The 17,802-nt window shown below is 39.8% G+C and overlaps 1 protein-coding gene across 1 annotated transcript in view; it reads left to right on the top strand.

The window, feature by feature from the left end:
- The window catches only part of LOC136862962 (inactive hydroxysteroid dehydrogenase-like protein 1), a 306,443-nt gene extending 289,307 nt beyond the window's left edge, over positions 1–17,136 (top strand). The window contains exon 6 of the mRNA XM_067139263.2: positions 16,832–17,136. Coding sequence (XP_066995364.2) covers positions 16,832–16,939 — 108 coding nt within the window. The 3' untranslated portion in view covers positions 16,940–17,136. The remainder of the gene's footprint in view (positions 1–16,831) is intronic.
- Positions 17,137–17,802: the final 666 nt, after the last annotated feature.

The raw sequence follows: 17,802 nt of genomic DNA, 5'->3' as shown, positions 1-17,802 counted from the left end.
TGCACAAATGAAATAATAGTTAGTAGTGGTCTGCACTCAGTTGTCTTCACAGTGGAATTTCACTAATGAACACAGTTATTGCTGATGGCTTGAATTGAGCTCAAAATAAATCTGCGATGTATCAGCCACGGAAAATAAATAAGTCACTTTATCAAAGTTAAATATGAGAACTTCGGATGAGTAGTGACGTAGAAAATGAAATATTCCACTTCCAAACTTTACACAGTTCAAGTTCGAATTAATTCTAGAAATAAATGAAACCAAATAATTTGTTCTGGGATGAATTTAGTCCCGTTCACGATTAAATAAAGAAAACACTGTCCTTTCAAGAACCGTCCTGAGTTCAACACAAGAAATGTTAACTGTACCAGTTTATTTAACCACAGATCTAAGGCTATGTTCTATCGTGAATATGGTCACTTGGAAAATAAATCTTAAGTTCAATAGCACTGTTAAATTCAACTACTTGTGTCAGTAGCTTGTAAGATAAACGCATAGTTTGACGAAATTTCTTAACACCTTGGTAGAATAATACTGTCACAAAATTCAATCACCTGTACAGTTTGAAATACTGAACTACGTCTAGCTATTAGCACAGGCTTATCACCTGTTTGGGTTAAATACAAAATTATGTACAGTTTTGAAGTTTCACTAACGACAAGGTTTTTTCCACTTTTCGCATTCAATGTTAAATCACTTTGTGAAGTTTAAACACTGTCATTCAAATCCTATCATCTCTTGTAATTTAAACATCAAATTAGATTTAAGTACTTGGTAGCGTAGTATCGTACTAGTTCGAATCACACTGTTCCTGTAAATAGTTAAACACCTTAACTGTTCACGTCTCAACTCATACACAACTTCTATTACCACGCGCAAACGATGCTGTAATACTTCTAAGTCTTGTAGATGCGTTGTAGAGTCAAAGTTCAATAGTGCGCGAACTTAAACCTTCATCGGAGAGTCGAACTGGCGACTAACATCACGGCAGCAGAATGATCAACAGCCGACCGACCGGCCTCGACTGTGGCACAAGGTAGACTGGCTTGACAAGCGAAATGCCTGCCTATTTATTCAGTATCCCCTTGGAATTATAATTGCTAATATCTTTCGTACATTTTAACGGATCTCCAAGAAACTTGGGAATTATGACTATAAAAAATTAGGCTACACAGTGATGTGGTTCATTTCTTCATATCATTAATCCATCTGGAAGAAATTAACGATGGCAAAGAATGGAACATTCCGTCTGACGTATTACAACCTTGGCCAAGTTATCCAGTTGTGACGTCTCACTTCCCCGCTGCTCACAGCTGACATGTTCGCAGGGGAAGCGTGTTCGGCGGGTAGCATAACTCCGCATACATCGGGGACTTTGATTGAGAACCGTGTTACGGGTATAGTATACAGGAAAAAATGTGATTCGTCAAACCACGTTACGTTCCGACAGTCAGCTACTGTCCACGTTCGATGAGTTCTAGCCCATTGAAGACGTGCAGATTTATGTGGCTATGTGGGCAATGGCCTCTTGCGTGTATGAAGTTCCCGTCACAATGTTCTCTCGCTAACAGGTTGGGATGGACCTTCATTCACTGAATGCAGCAATTCGTGTCAGGTTTGGAAGTGATTTTGATTCACAAGCCGTGAAACGCGCCTACGGTCCCTCTCAGTCACGATCTTATTCCGATCACAATTCTGACGTCGTGTTTCGTGGCCACGTGTACTACACCACTGCTTGTAGACACGTTCAACAGTCTGAAGCGAAACAGTGAAACAGCAACCGTGTGTGGCCATGGGCACGGTCAAACACAATTGCCCCTTTTTGCCACTCTGTCACATCCATAGATCTACCTATGTTGACGTACACAGTCCGCTTTAAACATCGATGTTTCACTGATCGCTACTGCCTTATGCTCAAGTAGAGGCAGTGGGCGTAGGGTTAATCACGGGACTCGTTCGCTGCACTATCTGCACCGACTTAACGAGCCATCTGTGCATGCGCACTAGGGTGACTAACTTTTTGTCCGGTGAGCTTCTGTTTCATGTTTATAAACAGTAGCTGAGAAGTGTATTGTATATTTCAGGAAAGTTCTAGCTTGTAAAATTTAATTTTTCCATGTTGAGCATTTCCAAAATACCCATAATACTTAGGAACGATTGTATAAACATAGCTGATCCGGGATCAATTTTGATTCGAGCTCAGAAAATGATCCTTTTCAAAGTGCTCGTTGAGTTGTATAACGCTGATCTCGGATCTCATGATCCGGATCAACTTTGCTCCGTGATCATAGAATTTTGCTTGGCAACGTCGTAAACAGCCTGGGGAATTCGAACTAATCAGGAGTGTGCTGGTAGTAACGTCACGTTATTTAATCTTTTTTATCTCTCTCTGATGCAGTGTCAATCAGATCTGAAACACATTGACTGAAAAATGGACATGAACATGGAAAAGCATGACAAGAAAGTCGATGAGCGAAGATATAGGGTCCCGAATTTTACAGCGAATGAAAAGGACTTGTTAATTGGTTTAGTTGTAACAAAATATAAGAATACCATCGAAAATTAAAAAGATGGATGCTGTAAGTACGAAATAGAAGAAAAACGCCTGGAAAGCATTAGTTTCAGACTTCAATTCCTACGCAAATTTGGCACGACGGGACTGGAAAACCTTACAGTTATGCTACAAAAATGTCGAACGACGAACGAAGAAATCGGTTGCAGACGATGAGGCAAGCATAGAAATATTGTATAGACTATTTACGTATTAATGCCTGGATGAGAAAGAGTACCGTACTTAACAAACCGTACATTCCTAACAGCAGTATTTCATCCATTCAGCCCAGCTTCCTCGAAGACTCGAAGTTCCTCGAAAACCCCTCTTCCTGCTAAAATATCTCCTGCTACTTCAGGTTTACCATCTATGGAATCCAAGGTCATGTTGCCACTATAATACGTGGAACTTGAAGTAATTTCACCCGAAGACCAATCTTCAAGAAGGGAAATCATCTTTTAACAACACTCTGTTACTCTGCAGGTGTCGCTTCGTGTAATACTGGAATGAGGAGGGACTCGCAGAAAGGGTAGGCACTATCTCTGAGAAGAAATCCTTCGGGCATTTCCTCCCCCTCAAACAGAGCATGAACTCTAGAGTTATCGAATATATTACTGCCATGTGCAGATCCAGGCCACCTTGGAACCATGTTAAGACAACGCAGATTAGCATCACATATAACCTGTACATTCAGGGAGAACCATCTATGCCTGTTCCTGAACACTTCAGCGTTGTTACTCCCTGGCGAAATGATAGGAACTTGTGTACAGTCTATAGCAGGGATCGTCAATCGAGAGCGAAATGCCTTCGGAGCCAGTTTGTTCCCCGCTCTCGAGGAAAGAGAGCAGCTTAGCGAGCAAGCAGGGGAAGAAGTAGGGAATTTTTTTTTTGCTAGGGGCTTTACGTCGCACCGACACAGATAGGTCTTACGGCGACGATGGGATGGGAAAGGCCTAGGAGTTGGAAGGAAGCGGCCGTGGCCTTAATTAAGGTACAGCCCCAGCATTTGCCTGGTGTGAAAATGGGAAACCACGGAAAACCATCTTCAGGGCTGCCGATAGTGGGATTCGAACCTACTATCTCCCGGATGCAAGCTTACAGCCGCGCGCCTCTACGCGCACGGCCAACTCGCCCGGTGAAGTAGGGAAAGTGCATGACGTAGTACGTACTGCAGGTCAGTAGCGCAAAGGTATAACACATCTTTATGGACAGGTTAGATTGCGACACGATACGCGTGAACTCATGTGAGATGACAGTAGTGCGTTTCCGCCTTTATCTCACACCACATGGCGTTCAAATCTAGTCAGTAGATTTTGCATTTACTATGGAATAGAGTTCAGCACAGTGTAGGCCATCGACGCCAACAAGTTTCAAATCTTCCTGGGAAGAAGAGCATTTAACAGTCGAAGAAAATGACCCAGCAAAATGTTTAATATGTAATACAATACTGATCACATTAGATGAATATAAAGAGATTTTAATGTCACTATAAAATGACGATTTTGAGAGTAGGTTTCACGACATTCAGGCATTAGAAAAGGATCTGCAGGTGTTCGCTACGCCCTTCTCAGTGGATATGCAAACTGTTAGACCAGAACTGCAGCTAGAACTGACTGACTTAGAGTGCGATACTCAAATGAAAGATAGGTTTGCAAACACAAACAGTTTGACTGAATTTTATGTTAGTTTTCCATGGGAGAGATTTCTTAGATTGTATACATGTAATGCTCATATTGTAAGTATATTCGGATCAACTTATTTATGTTAACAGACGTTTTTATTAATGAAGTTTTGTAAATCTAGACACGGAAGTAGGCTCATCGATGAAAACTTGAAATGTGTTTTGCGACTTGCCAGTACGCAAACGATAGTAGCAAACATTAATACAATACAATCTAAACGAGCCCAAAAGTCCCATGAAGAAGGAGTACACCAGTGATATGTTTGAGTTTGCGTGTTTAATTTGTTTTCATAGTCATAAATGCCTTACAAATATTGAAATGAGAGTGCAAAGAATGTGTAAAAATCACACAAATTGTATTTTCTTTCGGTAAATGTGCGTTTCCCAAAGCTTCAGTTAATCGTGAAAATGTATTTATTTAGGAAATATTGCACACTGCTGTATATTTCCTTTGTAAATGAAATGTTATCTTGTCCTGTTATACTCTGTAATCTGTGTCCTGTTCGTCTCACATTATCCATGCTCCAAATATTATTATTATTATTATTATTATTATTATTATTATTATTATTATTATTATTATTATTATTATTATTATTATTATACCTGTTGTTCAGATGGTAACATTTCCGAGCGGCAAGTACAGTACTGCTACGGTATGCAACCCGCCTGTCCGCTGCTCTCTTGTCACGTGACAAACAGCCTTCCAGAGCGGAGCAAGGTACACCAGCTCCTTAGAGCAACTACGTGATGACTGCTGGTCTATAGTACCAATAATTCCTGGGAAATGAGCTATGTCACAGAACTGACACACGATTCTCCTTGCTTCTCTCTGGTCAGTCGGCATATTGATAAACTGCATTCTCAACACAGCAATTTCTCGCATTACTTTATGGATGACTCGATAAACCGTAGCTTTATCAATTTTGAATAAATCACTACCTACGATTTGAAAAACACCCTGTTGCGTAAAATCGCAGAGTCAATAGAATCTGGAACATCGGAGTAAGTGGCTGATTTGTACTCGATCGTCTCATTAGAGCTTCTCGATGTCTACCTTCCATAACCTCAACAGTGTGTTTGGTTAAACGGAATCGCATTTTAAAGGCTTTGTCGCTAAGTTCTATGAATGGGTTTCCTCTTTCTTGGAATACTCGAGGTGACCGCCAAAATTCTTCATTATCGTCATCTGAAGAAAAAGCGGAGTAGTCAGAGATCTGCAATTCAAAGAGAGAATCACGATAAAAAATCCCTTCATCAGATTAAATACCGGTAATAATGCAGAACATCATTAAAAATTCTTATCATGATTTATTGTTACGGCACTGTTTTTCACTACAAAAGCCTTCTTCTTTCCACGTTGATAAATGTGGCCTACAGTACAAGAACGCTACTTGGTAATCACAAGGTTTGATCCAAGGAATTTGTTGGATCAATTTCGATTCCAGATCTAGGAGATATGATCTCAGATCAACGCTTATACAACCCGAATTTCAGGGTCAGCGTGATCTGGTATCAGTTTTACTCCTTGATCTGTAATTTAGGTAAAACTGGATGTTGAAAAACGGTCTTTTTATTTAATAGGTATAGACAATACATTAGACTATATTTAACACCGCGGTGAAGGGGTAGTTTGCCTGCCTCTTACCCGGAGGCTCCGGGTTCGATTCCCGGCCAGGTCAAGGATTTTTACCTGGATCTGTGGGCTGGTTCGAGGTCCACTCAGCCTACGTGATTACACTTGAGGAGCCATCTGACGGTGAGATGTCGGCCCCGATCTAGAAAGCCAAGAATAATGGCCGAAAAGATTCGTCGTGCCGACCACACGACACCTCGTAATTTGCAGGCCTTCGGGCTGAGCAGCGGTCGCTTGGTGGGCCATGGCCCTTCGGGGCTGGGGTTTGGTTTGGTTTTATATTTAACAGCAATTTGTTTCGTTTTATGTCTAATGGTGCTACCGAGATCTCCGCTAGTAAACATTTAATTGGAGAGGAATCATAGCGCTTATTATCAGACGAATAGATTTATATTTTACACCATGCTGTTTTTCTGAAAGGTTCAGGAAGTGACTTCCGTAATCAAAAACTGACCTATTGCATTTTGTTTATTGTTAGTAGATTTGTTGGGTCAGAACCCCATTTCTTGCCTGTTAATGATTGTAATATGTTGATTTCAAATCAATCCTATGCATTTTCCAGTTAAGTTTATTGTCAGTTTGTGTTCCTAAATATTTTACCGAATATTTAACTTCAATATTGAACCTTGCGTATTTTATAGGTGTACGGTCATACTGCCTTTTCGTGGTAAAAGTCATTGACGTACTTTAAGAATGTTCTACTTCCAAACCAAGACTGCGTATCCATCTGTTTAGTACTGTGCGTGTTTGCTCTATCGTTATTCGAGATTTTGATCTGATTTTTCTATGGAATACATTACTATATCATCAGCGAATTGTATATATCGGGCTGTGTTCGAAACCAACTCTTCTAATTCTAAGGTATAAATACGATATAAAATGTCACCTTGAAGTAAACCGACAGATGTTGTAACGTTCCAGACGTTACAGTGTAATTATGTTAATTTTATTATGTGTAATTAATTCAGGAATTTAACGTCATGATATTTATTTTGGTATGTAATTGTATTATAATTCATGTTTAATCATTTGCTCACTATCATTTCATTACTTTGTAACTACGACTTGTAAACGAGGGCTGAATATCCTAATATTCACTTAGATTCTTGCGACATTCGTTTAAAATTAACTTGCAGTAGATTTCCTCTATCTTGCCACATCACCGAGGAAGAAGGAAGGACAAATTTAGACACCAAGTTCTGGGAAAAGCGAGCACGTGTTCAAGCGTTCTAACGTAAGCTACCGTATTTCGACCAGAATTATTCAAACTGATCACCGCCTATATTTTCAAAGGAGCGTCATGTTGCCATGGATACTGAGTGAAAGGACTAATAGAAGAACAGTTGATATCAGGGTTAAGACCCGTCAACTCTAATATCTGGAGTGGGGAGAGACGTGTCATCTGATTGGACCATGTGTAGCGACCTGTAATTAGCGCCAGAGAAGGTTATAAAAGGGCGTGTTGGAGCTCTTGGCTTCATCTTCTACGTGATTCTTATTGAGTTTCTACAATCTTCTACTTGATTCTTCGGATTCTTCGTTTGATTCTGCATTCGTATTCTACATTAATTACTTCATTTACCACGACGTGGTACTTAGAAATTCTGAATGAGGGGTGTATAGCCACTCTCATCAGGAAGTACGTACAGCTCGGCTACAAGACCGGTTTGAACCAGTCTAAGTCAATAGGTAGTATTAATCTAGATAGAAATGAAACTTCAGAGCACATTTTCAGTAAAGTTGGAAGGATTCTTAATTGAGTATCCTCTCCATAAAACCCAAGGTGGATCTTCTAACTATGACTTAGGGCTTATCTCCAATATATGGGATAGAGCATAATAGGGAGTGTTAGTTTTGAAGTCATCTTCCAATTAGTGGGAGGTGCAATTTGCAAGGTAGGAATGGTACTTAGCTGCAGATGAAGAGATCTCAAAGACGAACGGTGATGTTCCAGCTACAAGGATGGAAGCTTTCCAAGGACCAGCAGAACAAGACTACATGGTGAGCAAGCGAGTTAAAGATATTGCAAGTTTTCGCGAAGTAGAGTCATTCAATTTTTTGTTAAATTCATTTTCTATTTTAAATTCAGTTCTCGTTAAACCGTCGTCATTTATATTCAATATAATAAATAGTATTTTTCTAGTTCACTTTAATCAATCTGCCTTAATTAGCCTTTTGATTTCTAATTCTCCTGCTTATTGATTAGTGCACTATCACCCCACCCCTGTGATAAGAGTCCGTCCAAGCTTGATTATAAATTTTTATCTTTAAGTCCTCAACTTAAAGATTGGCGCCCTTAGCTTGAATGGTTGCATTTCTCGTTCGATGATTGTTCTCCGAGAGGGGAAGTCACATAAATGCCGCTCCAACGTGTGGCGAGAAAATCATTAAGTACGGAGCAGTTAATGACAGTAACGATATCAGAATTCGTATTATGGGCAACATTTGGATATCCACGTTGCATTAGGAGTGTTTGATTGTGGGAAGGGTCATGGCTGATCAGACGAAAGAGGAGAGGATGTTGCGCAGTGGACGGGCGATAAAAGGCAATAATGTATTGAGTTCAGAGGAAGAGTTGTGTAGTCTAGTAGAGGAAATTGAAGATAGAAGTGTAAGTAGTATGGAGAGTGAAGGCAAGCAGAAAGAAGTCAGTATGGAGTCAGATGATAGTAGGATGGGGGGCGAAGCGGAAGTAAACACTAACAATGAAAGTAATAATAATGATCAGTTAATGGGAATGATGCAGTTAATGTTAAGTAAGATAGAGGACAGTAAAACTGAAATAAAAAGTGAATTGGAACAAATTAAAACAGATGTAGAACAAACTAAATCTGAGCTTAAAGGTGAATTAGAACAAACTAAATCTGAACTGAAAGAACAGTTAGAACAAACTAAAGCTGAATTAAGCAGGGAGATGAGGGAAAATAAGGAGGAAGCGAATCGGAGAATGGACGAACACAGTAGGCAGTTACGCGATCTGGTGGTAAAAAATGAACATTTTAATAAGCGATTAGAGGATCAGAAAAATGAATATGTACGGCAAGGGAAAGAGGTAGAAGAAAAGTTTGCGGAGCAGAGAAGTGAATTCCTGGAATTAATGGGGAAGGAAAACAACTCTACTAGGGAGGAAGTAATGAGGCAGGTCACTAGTATTGATAAGAGAGTTGAGACTCAAAGAGGGGAAATTCGGATATTCAAAGACCACGTCCAACAAGAGATTGACACGGTAAAGCTTAGAATAGAAGATGAGACCCGGGCAAGTGAAGAAAGGTTTGCGATAGCTGAAGAGAATAAGATTGAAATTAGGACATTGAAAGAGAAGCAGGTTAATTTGGAGAGAGAAATTGATAGGAGAGACAGAGATGTAGAATGCCGGATGGAGAAAGCAGAAAATAAGTTAAAACAGGTGGCAAAGGATAAACAGGTTTTCACGGGAAGGCAATGTCTAGGAAATAGCTACATTAGGGAAATTGAACTACCTAAATTTAATGGGAAACAAACGAACCCGCTAGATTTCCTTAAGATGATAGAAAAACGATTTGAAAAGCGTCTAGAGGAAGGGTCTATGGACTGGGAAGACGTTATGGAAAATATTGACCATGCTTTTGTAGGAGAAACTCGGTCTTGGTTCATGGTATATAGGCAGACGATGACGAACCTGAAAGAATTCAGAAATAAGTTTAGAGAGAAATTCTGGAATGAAGCGATACAAGCTCGGGAGAGAGAAAGGGTGGTATTTGGGAGGTACAAACAGCATGAAGGAGTTACTATGACCGAGTACTTCCTGGCACATGTCATGATTTGTCAGAACTTAGATGGTATAACCGAGGGGTCTGATGTAGTAAGACTACTTTTGAGACATTTTCCGGACAGGGTGAGAGAAGCGGCCTGCATGCAAAAAGTTGGTACTATTCAGGAGATGGAGAACCTACTAGGCAGTTTTGATGCATTAGGTAACCTTAGGAGTAGAACGGAGAATATTCAGAACTTTAGTCATCACAACAGAATGAGACATAACGGTAGAATACAGAATCACGAAGCTCGCAATCAGTTCAGACCTCAGCAGAACAGCAGGAGCGGAGCACCTGAATATAGGACAGGAAATTCCCAACGGAGGCCAGAGCAATGTACTAATGAGTCCAACGTCAATACACAAAGGGAACCTTTAAACTAACTAGAGGCTGTAATGTTAGGTCAGAATTCCAGCCTAGTACGAAGGTAGCGAAGTGTCTTGCCATGAAAGTGTTACCATATGACCTAGATGTTAGAGACGATTTGTTGTATGAACCCGAGCAGAATAATGGAGATTCAAGTAATAAAGTAGTCAATCCCGTTGTTAAATTGAAAGTCTGGGGGGCATGGGTTAAAGTTTTGATTGATTCTGGTAGCCAAATATCATGTATTAGTTCTCAGTGGTATGAGTCATTAGTGAAACAGGGTATTCAGTTGGAGGAAATGCCTGTTAAGTCTACTTTCATCATTACGGCTGTTGGAAAGAGGTCTAAGCAAATTTGTAAACAAGTAGCTGTCCCGATCTGCATTAATAATTCTATTAGCGTTCAGATATGTTTGGTAATTCCGCATTTAATATTTGATCTTATCTTGGGATCTGACTGGTTAACGTTAAAATTGGCTCAGTTAAATTACAATGATCTAGTGCTAAATTTGAGGTGGAATAATGAGGATATCAAGGTCAAGTTTGAGGAGGAAATTCAGAGGAAAACGGAAGTTAGTACAGTGTGGAGAATGAGAGAGGTTTCTAAAGTAAATGAAGAGGCTAGTGAGGGCCTGAAGTTGTGCCAGTTGTGGATTAATGAGGATAAAATATGTGGCTTGAAAGAAGCCGTAAGTAGAAATCAGTTGAATGAAATCCAGAAGGACAAGTTATATGAACTGTTATGTGAACACGTGGAGATTTTCTCCGAGAAACCTGGTGTTACCCGTCTGTATGAACATTCTTTTTCTGTGCTGGATAAGACTCCATTCAGCGGACCGCGGTATCCGATACCACACAAATATGCCAAAGCCGTAGAGGATCAAATTCAAGCTATGTTAGCAGACGATGTGATTGAATTATCAAACAGTCAATATGTTAATCCCTTAATTGTCGTGCCTAAGTCTGATGGATCAATACGTCTGTGTATTGAATGCGAGAGCGTAGTGAGAGTGTTAGGTTTGCCTGAGGAACCACCTCGTAATGCTGAATTTTACGTCCGACTGGCACGGGAGAACCTGATTAAATCTGGAGATAAACGTAAAAGGCAGCAGAAACGTAAGGTACTGGATAACTTTGAGGTAGGTGATATGGTTTTGGGGAGAGTTCCAATGTTGTCAAATAGTGAGGATAAGGTAACAAAGAAATTTTTTCTTTTATATCAAGGCCCTTATAAAGTACATAGAAAATTAGGACCCTGTGCTTACAAGTTAGCGGATGGCGAGAGCGTAATGAATGGTTCATATAACATTAGTAGTTTACGGAGATACCTGTCGTGTGAGGTGGCTGAACCGGACTGTGAGATATAGGTCAGTAACTCGGGGAAGTTGCTACTTGTTATGTCAGACTACGAGCGGAATGAGTTTACGTCTCTATTGTGGTGGTATTTCCTAGTTGTGTTTGTAAACAAGGGAGGTGTTTGTGTGGCGGTAGATTTACGCTCGTTCATTGACGATAGATCATCTGTTTTCCGTATGTGAGGCCATGAAATTTTATATATTTGTTTTCTGAGATGTTACAGAAGGCTAATTAAAGCTGACGACGGCAAATAATTAATTTTCCCGTATGTGCATTTCTAACTTGCAATAATTTTACCGTGAGCTTAAATCACGTGTGTATTCGTGTGAAGTGTATTGCATCCTGCTTCAAGATAAGGTTGAAACATTTGAAAGAGTGATAAAAGTGTAAATTGTTTGTATCATTTGTTTTCCATGGTTCTAATGTAAAAGATTGGAAGAGAACGTGTTACTGCTATCTAGCAAAGAATGTCGGAGAGATGGGGAGTAAAAGGACAAATAGACACTCGGCAGAGTCTGTAATCTGAATTGTATATATATTATGTTATATTCTCTAGGATAATCTTGTTTTTTACAAAAATGGAAAGTTGCTTGTGTTGGGCATAATTTAGTATCTAAACCTCAAGATGAACTGAAATAACAGACATTCGCAATGGTAAGCAGTCTAAGAGAGATATGGAAACAGTGAGATATAATTAATTGTATGAAAATAATGTCGCTCGTTATGGGCAGGTAATAGAGGTATTTCAAGTCAATGTGGGAGTAAGTGTGTGAGTTCTCAACTCATGTGATATTTGTTAAGAACTCATGGGGGCGTATGTAACGTTCCAGACGTTACAGTGTAATTATGTTAATTTTATTATGTGCAATTAATTCAGGAATTTAACGTCATGATATTTATTTTGGTATGTAATTGTATTATAATTCATGTTTAATCATTTGCTCACTATCATTTCATTACTTTGTAACTACGACTTGTAAACGAGGGCTGAATATCCTAATATTCACTTAGATTCTTGCGACATTCGTTTAAAATTAACTTGCAGTAGATTTCCTCTATCTTGCCACATCACCGAGGAAGAAGGAAGGACAAATTTAGACACCAAGTTCTGGGAAAAGCGAGCACGTGTTCAAGCGTTCTAACGTAAGCTACCGTATTTCGACCAGAATTATTCAAACTGATCACCGCCTATATTTTCAAAGGAGCGTCATGTTGCCATGGATACTGAGTGAAAGGACTAATAGAAGAACAGTTGATATCAGGGTTAAGACCCGTCAACTCTAATATCTGGAGTGGGGAGAGACGTGTCATCTGATTGGACCACGTGTAGCGACCTGTAATTAGCGCCAGAGAAGGTTATAAAAGGGCGTGTTGGAGCTCTTGGCTTCATCTTCTACGTGATTCTTATTGAGTTTCTACAATCTTCTACTTGATTCTTCGGATTCTTCGTTTGATTCTGCATTCGTATTCTACATTAATTACTTCATTTACCACGACGTGGTACTTAGAAATTCTGAATGAGGGGTGTATAGCCACTCTCATCAGGAAGTACGTACAGCTCGGCTACAAGACCGGTTTGAACCAGTCTAAGTCAATAGGTAGTATTAATCTAGATAGAAATGAAACTTCAGAGCACATTTTCAGTAAAGTTGGAAGGATTCTTAATTGAGTATCCTCTCCATAAAACCCAAGGTGGATCTTCTAACTATGACTTAGGGCTTATCTCCAATATATGGGATAGAGCATAATAGGGAGTGTTAGTTTTGAAGTCATCTTCCAATTAGTGGGAGGTGCAATTTGCAAGGTAGGAATGGTACTTAGCTGCAGATGAAGAGATCTCAAAGACGAACGGTGATGTTCCAGCTACAAGGATGGAAGCTTTCCAAGGACCAGCAGAACAAGTCTACATGGTGAGCAAGCGAGTTAAAGATATTGCAAGTTTTCGCGAAGTAGAGTCATTCAATTTTTTGTTAAATTCATTTTCTATTTTAAATTCAGTTCTCGTTAAACCGTCGTCATTTATATTCAATATAATAAATAGTATTTTTCTAGTTCACTTTAATCAATCTGCCTTAATTAGCCTTTTGATTTCTAATTCTCCTGCTTATTGATTAGTGCACTATCACCCCACCCCTGTGATAAGAGTCCGTCCAAGCTTGATTATAAATTTTTATCTTTAAGTCCTCAACTTAAAGATTGGCGCCCTTAGCTTGAATGGTTGCATTTTTCGTTCGATGATTGTTCTCCGAGAGGGGAAGTCACAATGTTTCTCGAGTATTTATTAATATGCTGTATGTCATAAATAGCTTACGTTTTGTAAGGAATTGTATTATAATACAGTATTTCTAAATTGTATTTATTTATCAAGCAAGTTAGTTGATAATAACTTGTTATTCCGATTTGATTGTGATTTTTGCGTAATGTGTCGTTAATGTATTTTCCAAACAAATCACGATCGAATTTATTTACATTTCGGGACCTGGCCCATCGTATGGGTAGACTTGTACATCCATCTGTATTCCATTATATTATAATAGGGAAGTGGCCACTTCGGTGTGTATCATTTAAAACGTACCAGTTACAGTGGTTAAGTCGACTGCACGTTTTGTTCCATTTGGAGCAGATATTCGAGTGGCTGAACCATAATGTATCTGAAAGTACTTTTCATTTATTGTTTTGTTAATATTTCTCCCCTGTGTACAAGGAAGATGTTTGATAACTTTCCAAATTCTTTGAAATTATTTAAGAAAAGACTAAGTAAACAACAGATAGGAATCCGCCACCTGGCCGACTGCCCTGAACATAGATCGATGGTGATTGATTGATTGATTGAAACAGGCTCCTCAACTAACAGTATGTGCATTAAAATCACCTCCGATTATGGTGTTTGAAGAAAATCGAGAGAGAAAATTCTTCCGTTGTATTCAAGGCGGGCAATATAATAACACCAGGATATACTGATTTACTTTAATCCCTATTTATTATTAACTAGCTGTAGTATCCGTCGCCGGCACCGCGGTGTAGGAGCAGTGTGCCTGCCTATTACCCAGAGGCCCCGGGTTCGATTCCCTGCCAGGTCAGGGATTTTTATCTGCATCTGAGGGCTGGTTCGAGGTCCACTCAGCCTACGAGATTACAATTGAGGAGCTATCTGACGGTGAGATGGCGGCCCCGGTTTAGTAAGCCAAGAATAACGGCCGAGAGGATCCGTTGTGCTGACTACACGATACCCCGTAATGTGCAGGCTTTCGGGCTGAGCAGTGGTCGCTTGGTAGGCTACGGCCCTTCGGGGCTGTTGCGCCATGGGGTGGGGCGTAGTACCCGTCGTTGACGGGACAAGCATATAGAATGTTTAAATTATCTTACTCCCTAGCTACTTTCCGCCAATATTCACGCATGCCATTTTACTCGGGACGCAGGAGTAATCCCATCTATCGGAGATGAGGGGCAACAGAAAAGGCAAATCACATCACAACAATCGTCAATGTTATGTTACTATTGATGAGTTTTATGAGCTTTCGATATTCGATATTGTAGACATTCACATTTAGTTTTCTTCAAAGTCTGTGATATTAGGGCATCTTCTTTCATGACTCCCTCTTGCCTTATTCTTCACATGATCGTTCCTGTATTTTCTTTTTCTCATTTTATAACCATATTCACAATTTTCCTTGTCAATATGAACTGATGACCACGCTGTTTTACACCCTAAAACAATCATGACAAAAACCATCGCCAGTTAACATGACTGAGCAATATTTCCATACTAGCAATGCTCGGCGTTGATATGGACTAAGCAACAAAAGTTTAAATTCATGAATTCTATTATCATAGTTGTACGTCAAAACTGTATAAAACATAAATGATCGGAAATTGTATTCTCAACAAATTTTGATATGTAGTACTTTTCGATAGGACCAATAACATAGGTCTTAAAATATTTAATTTTAGGAGCCTTCCCCTAAACTACCATTTCATCCAGAGTGAATACAATTTTTTTGTAGTTGCTTTACGTCGCACCGACACAGATAGGTCTTATGGCGACGATGGGACAGGAAAGGGCTAGGCGTGGGAAGGAAGCGGCCGTGGCCTTAATTAAGGTACAGCCCCAGCATTTGCCTGGTGTGAAAATGGGAAACCACGGAAAACCATTTTCAGGGCTACCGACAGTGGGGTTCGAACCTACTATCTCCCGAATACTGGATACTGGCCGCACTTAAGCGACTGCAGCTATCGAGCTCGGTACAATTAATTTACAGCCTAGACTGTAGTGCCTTATTCCCTAACTTAACATACCGATTTTCTTTAATTCTGTTCACATATTTTCTCGTGGTTCGGCGTTGATATGGACTTAACAACTAAAATCGAAATTCATGAATATCTCCGTTATCATAGCCGAAATGGTAAAACTGTGTAAGACATAAATGATAGGAAATTGAATTCTATATAACTTTTGTTATGGGGGGAGGGGTGGCAGCCTTTCGTAAGTTGCAAGGGCAGCAGTCTGGATGATTGATATGGCCTTGTAATAATACTCAGCATGTCTTAGCTGTATAATAAGAACCTTAACAGCGGATTTGTACATGAGATTGGCGATTAAACCATTCATTCTCAGTTTTCAACGGGGTGTTCTCCAACAGGATAACACTTGTCCGCATACCACTGCAGTCACCCAACGTGCTCTACAGAGCGTCAATCAGTTGGCCTGCGAGATCACCAGACCTTTCGCCCATTGAGCACGTATGGGGCATTGTGGAACGGCAAATCCAGCGTCATGCAATATCAGCATTTAAGGTTGCTGTTTTGACTGGCCAAGTGCAAGAGGCGTGGAACTCCATCCACAAAATGACATAAGTTACGTTTGCATCCGTGCATTCAAAATCGTGGTGACTACAGCGGTTATCAATGTACCACCATGTCACATGTTTTCTCGCGCATCCTTGTACCTGTGTCCAGGAAAGTTCTATCAAATAAGTATATTCCCTTGACAACTGCTCAGCCTAAATTGCATTCCTTTAAACTAATTGGTTTTCCGTCGTTTCCCATTTTCACACCTTAATTAAGGCCTCGGCCGCTTCCTTCCCACTCCTAGCCCTTCATCGTTGCCATAAGACCTATCAGCGTCGGTGCGACGTAAAGCAACTTGTAAAAAAAAATGAATGTCTTCTTGGTGTTGGGATTTCATTTTCCGCCATTGTATGTAGAATAGTTTTTTTACAACAGTAGATTATAATACACAGTTTGTGACTTAACGTCAGCTACCTGGACGAGTGTCCTAAATGTTGAACAGTCGTTATTGATAAGCTTGTATGAAAATGAGTGAAATGACTACTTTGTATTACGGTGTACTTAATATACCAAGAGTCATTTATGCGTAATAAAACATTTTAAGTGCATGTCACTTCAGAATATATGTAAAAATAATAATTCTCTGCCTCTACTATTTTTCAGTATTTCCTGACGGTCATACCTCCAGTCTGGATCCGAACGTGGATTGGAGGCCTGATGAATCAAATTTTCAGAAAGGATTACTTCAGATCAAAACCAACAAAACTGTGACGTGTTTATAGAACCTTTTAATAAAGACATGTACTCCCATGTTTAAGCAATATAAAGTTTAAGACATTACATACCAATGAACTTTAAAGTGCTATTGTTGTAAGAGTGATCGTAAATATAAAAACATCATTTAATGTAAAATACACGCTATACTTGTAACATTTGTGGTAAATATATTCTTAATATAATGTTGAAAATGCCAAACAAATTGATGGAGGACAGTTTATGTTGAATATCTTGAGGAAAGGACAAGCTGATGAGCATGCTCGTATAATATATGTGTGTGTGTGTGTGTGTGAGAGAGAGAGAGAGAAAGAGAGAGAGAGAGAGAGCGAGCGAGAGAGAGACGACGCCAATAAATGACAAGAAATGGGTCCGAATCTGAAATACTGTACATTCTTTCTTCTTCTACCGCTTATCGAACATCTGGCAAATTGTGTCGCACATGTTGACTTGGCCCAATTTTATGGCCGGTTATCATTTATGATGCCAACACTACGCAGAGGGATGTAATCACTATAACGTGTTTCTGTGGTGGTCAACAGTCTGACGTATTGCGTACGAATGCATCTGTCTGAAATACATTCACCGACAACTAAAAAGAACATCTAGGAGTGGTGGAAATGAAATACAGCTACACGTGCTGAAAGGCCATATAATTTTATTGTAATTATTCGTTCGTTCGTAATCCATTTACCCTCCAGGGTCGGTTTTTCCCTCGGACTCAGCGAGGGATCCCACCTCTACCGCCTGAAGGGCAGTGTCCTGGAGCTTCAGACTCTGGGTCGGGGGATACAACTGGGGAGGACGACCAGTACCTCGCCCAGACACAACTTCTACCACCACAGTTCACAAAATACAAG

Source organism: Anabrus simplex, chromosome 2 (genome assembly GCF_040414725.1).
Source record: "Anabrus simplex isolate iqAnaSimp1 chromosome 2, ASM4041472v1, whole genome shotgun sequence".
Taxonomy (NCBI): Eukaryota; Metazoa; Arthropoda; class Insecta; order Orthoptera; family Tettigoniidae; genus Anabrus; species Anabrus simplex.
This window is presented reverse-complemented; position numbering and strand designations above follow the sequence as displayed.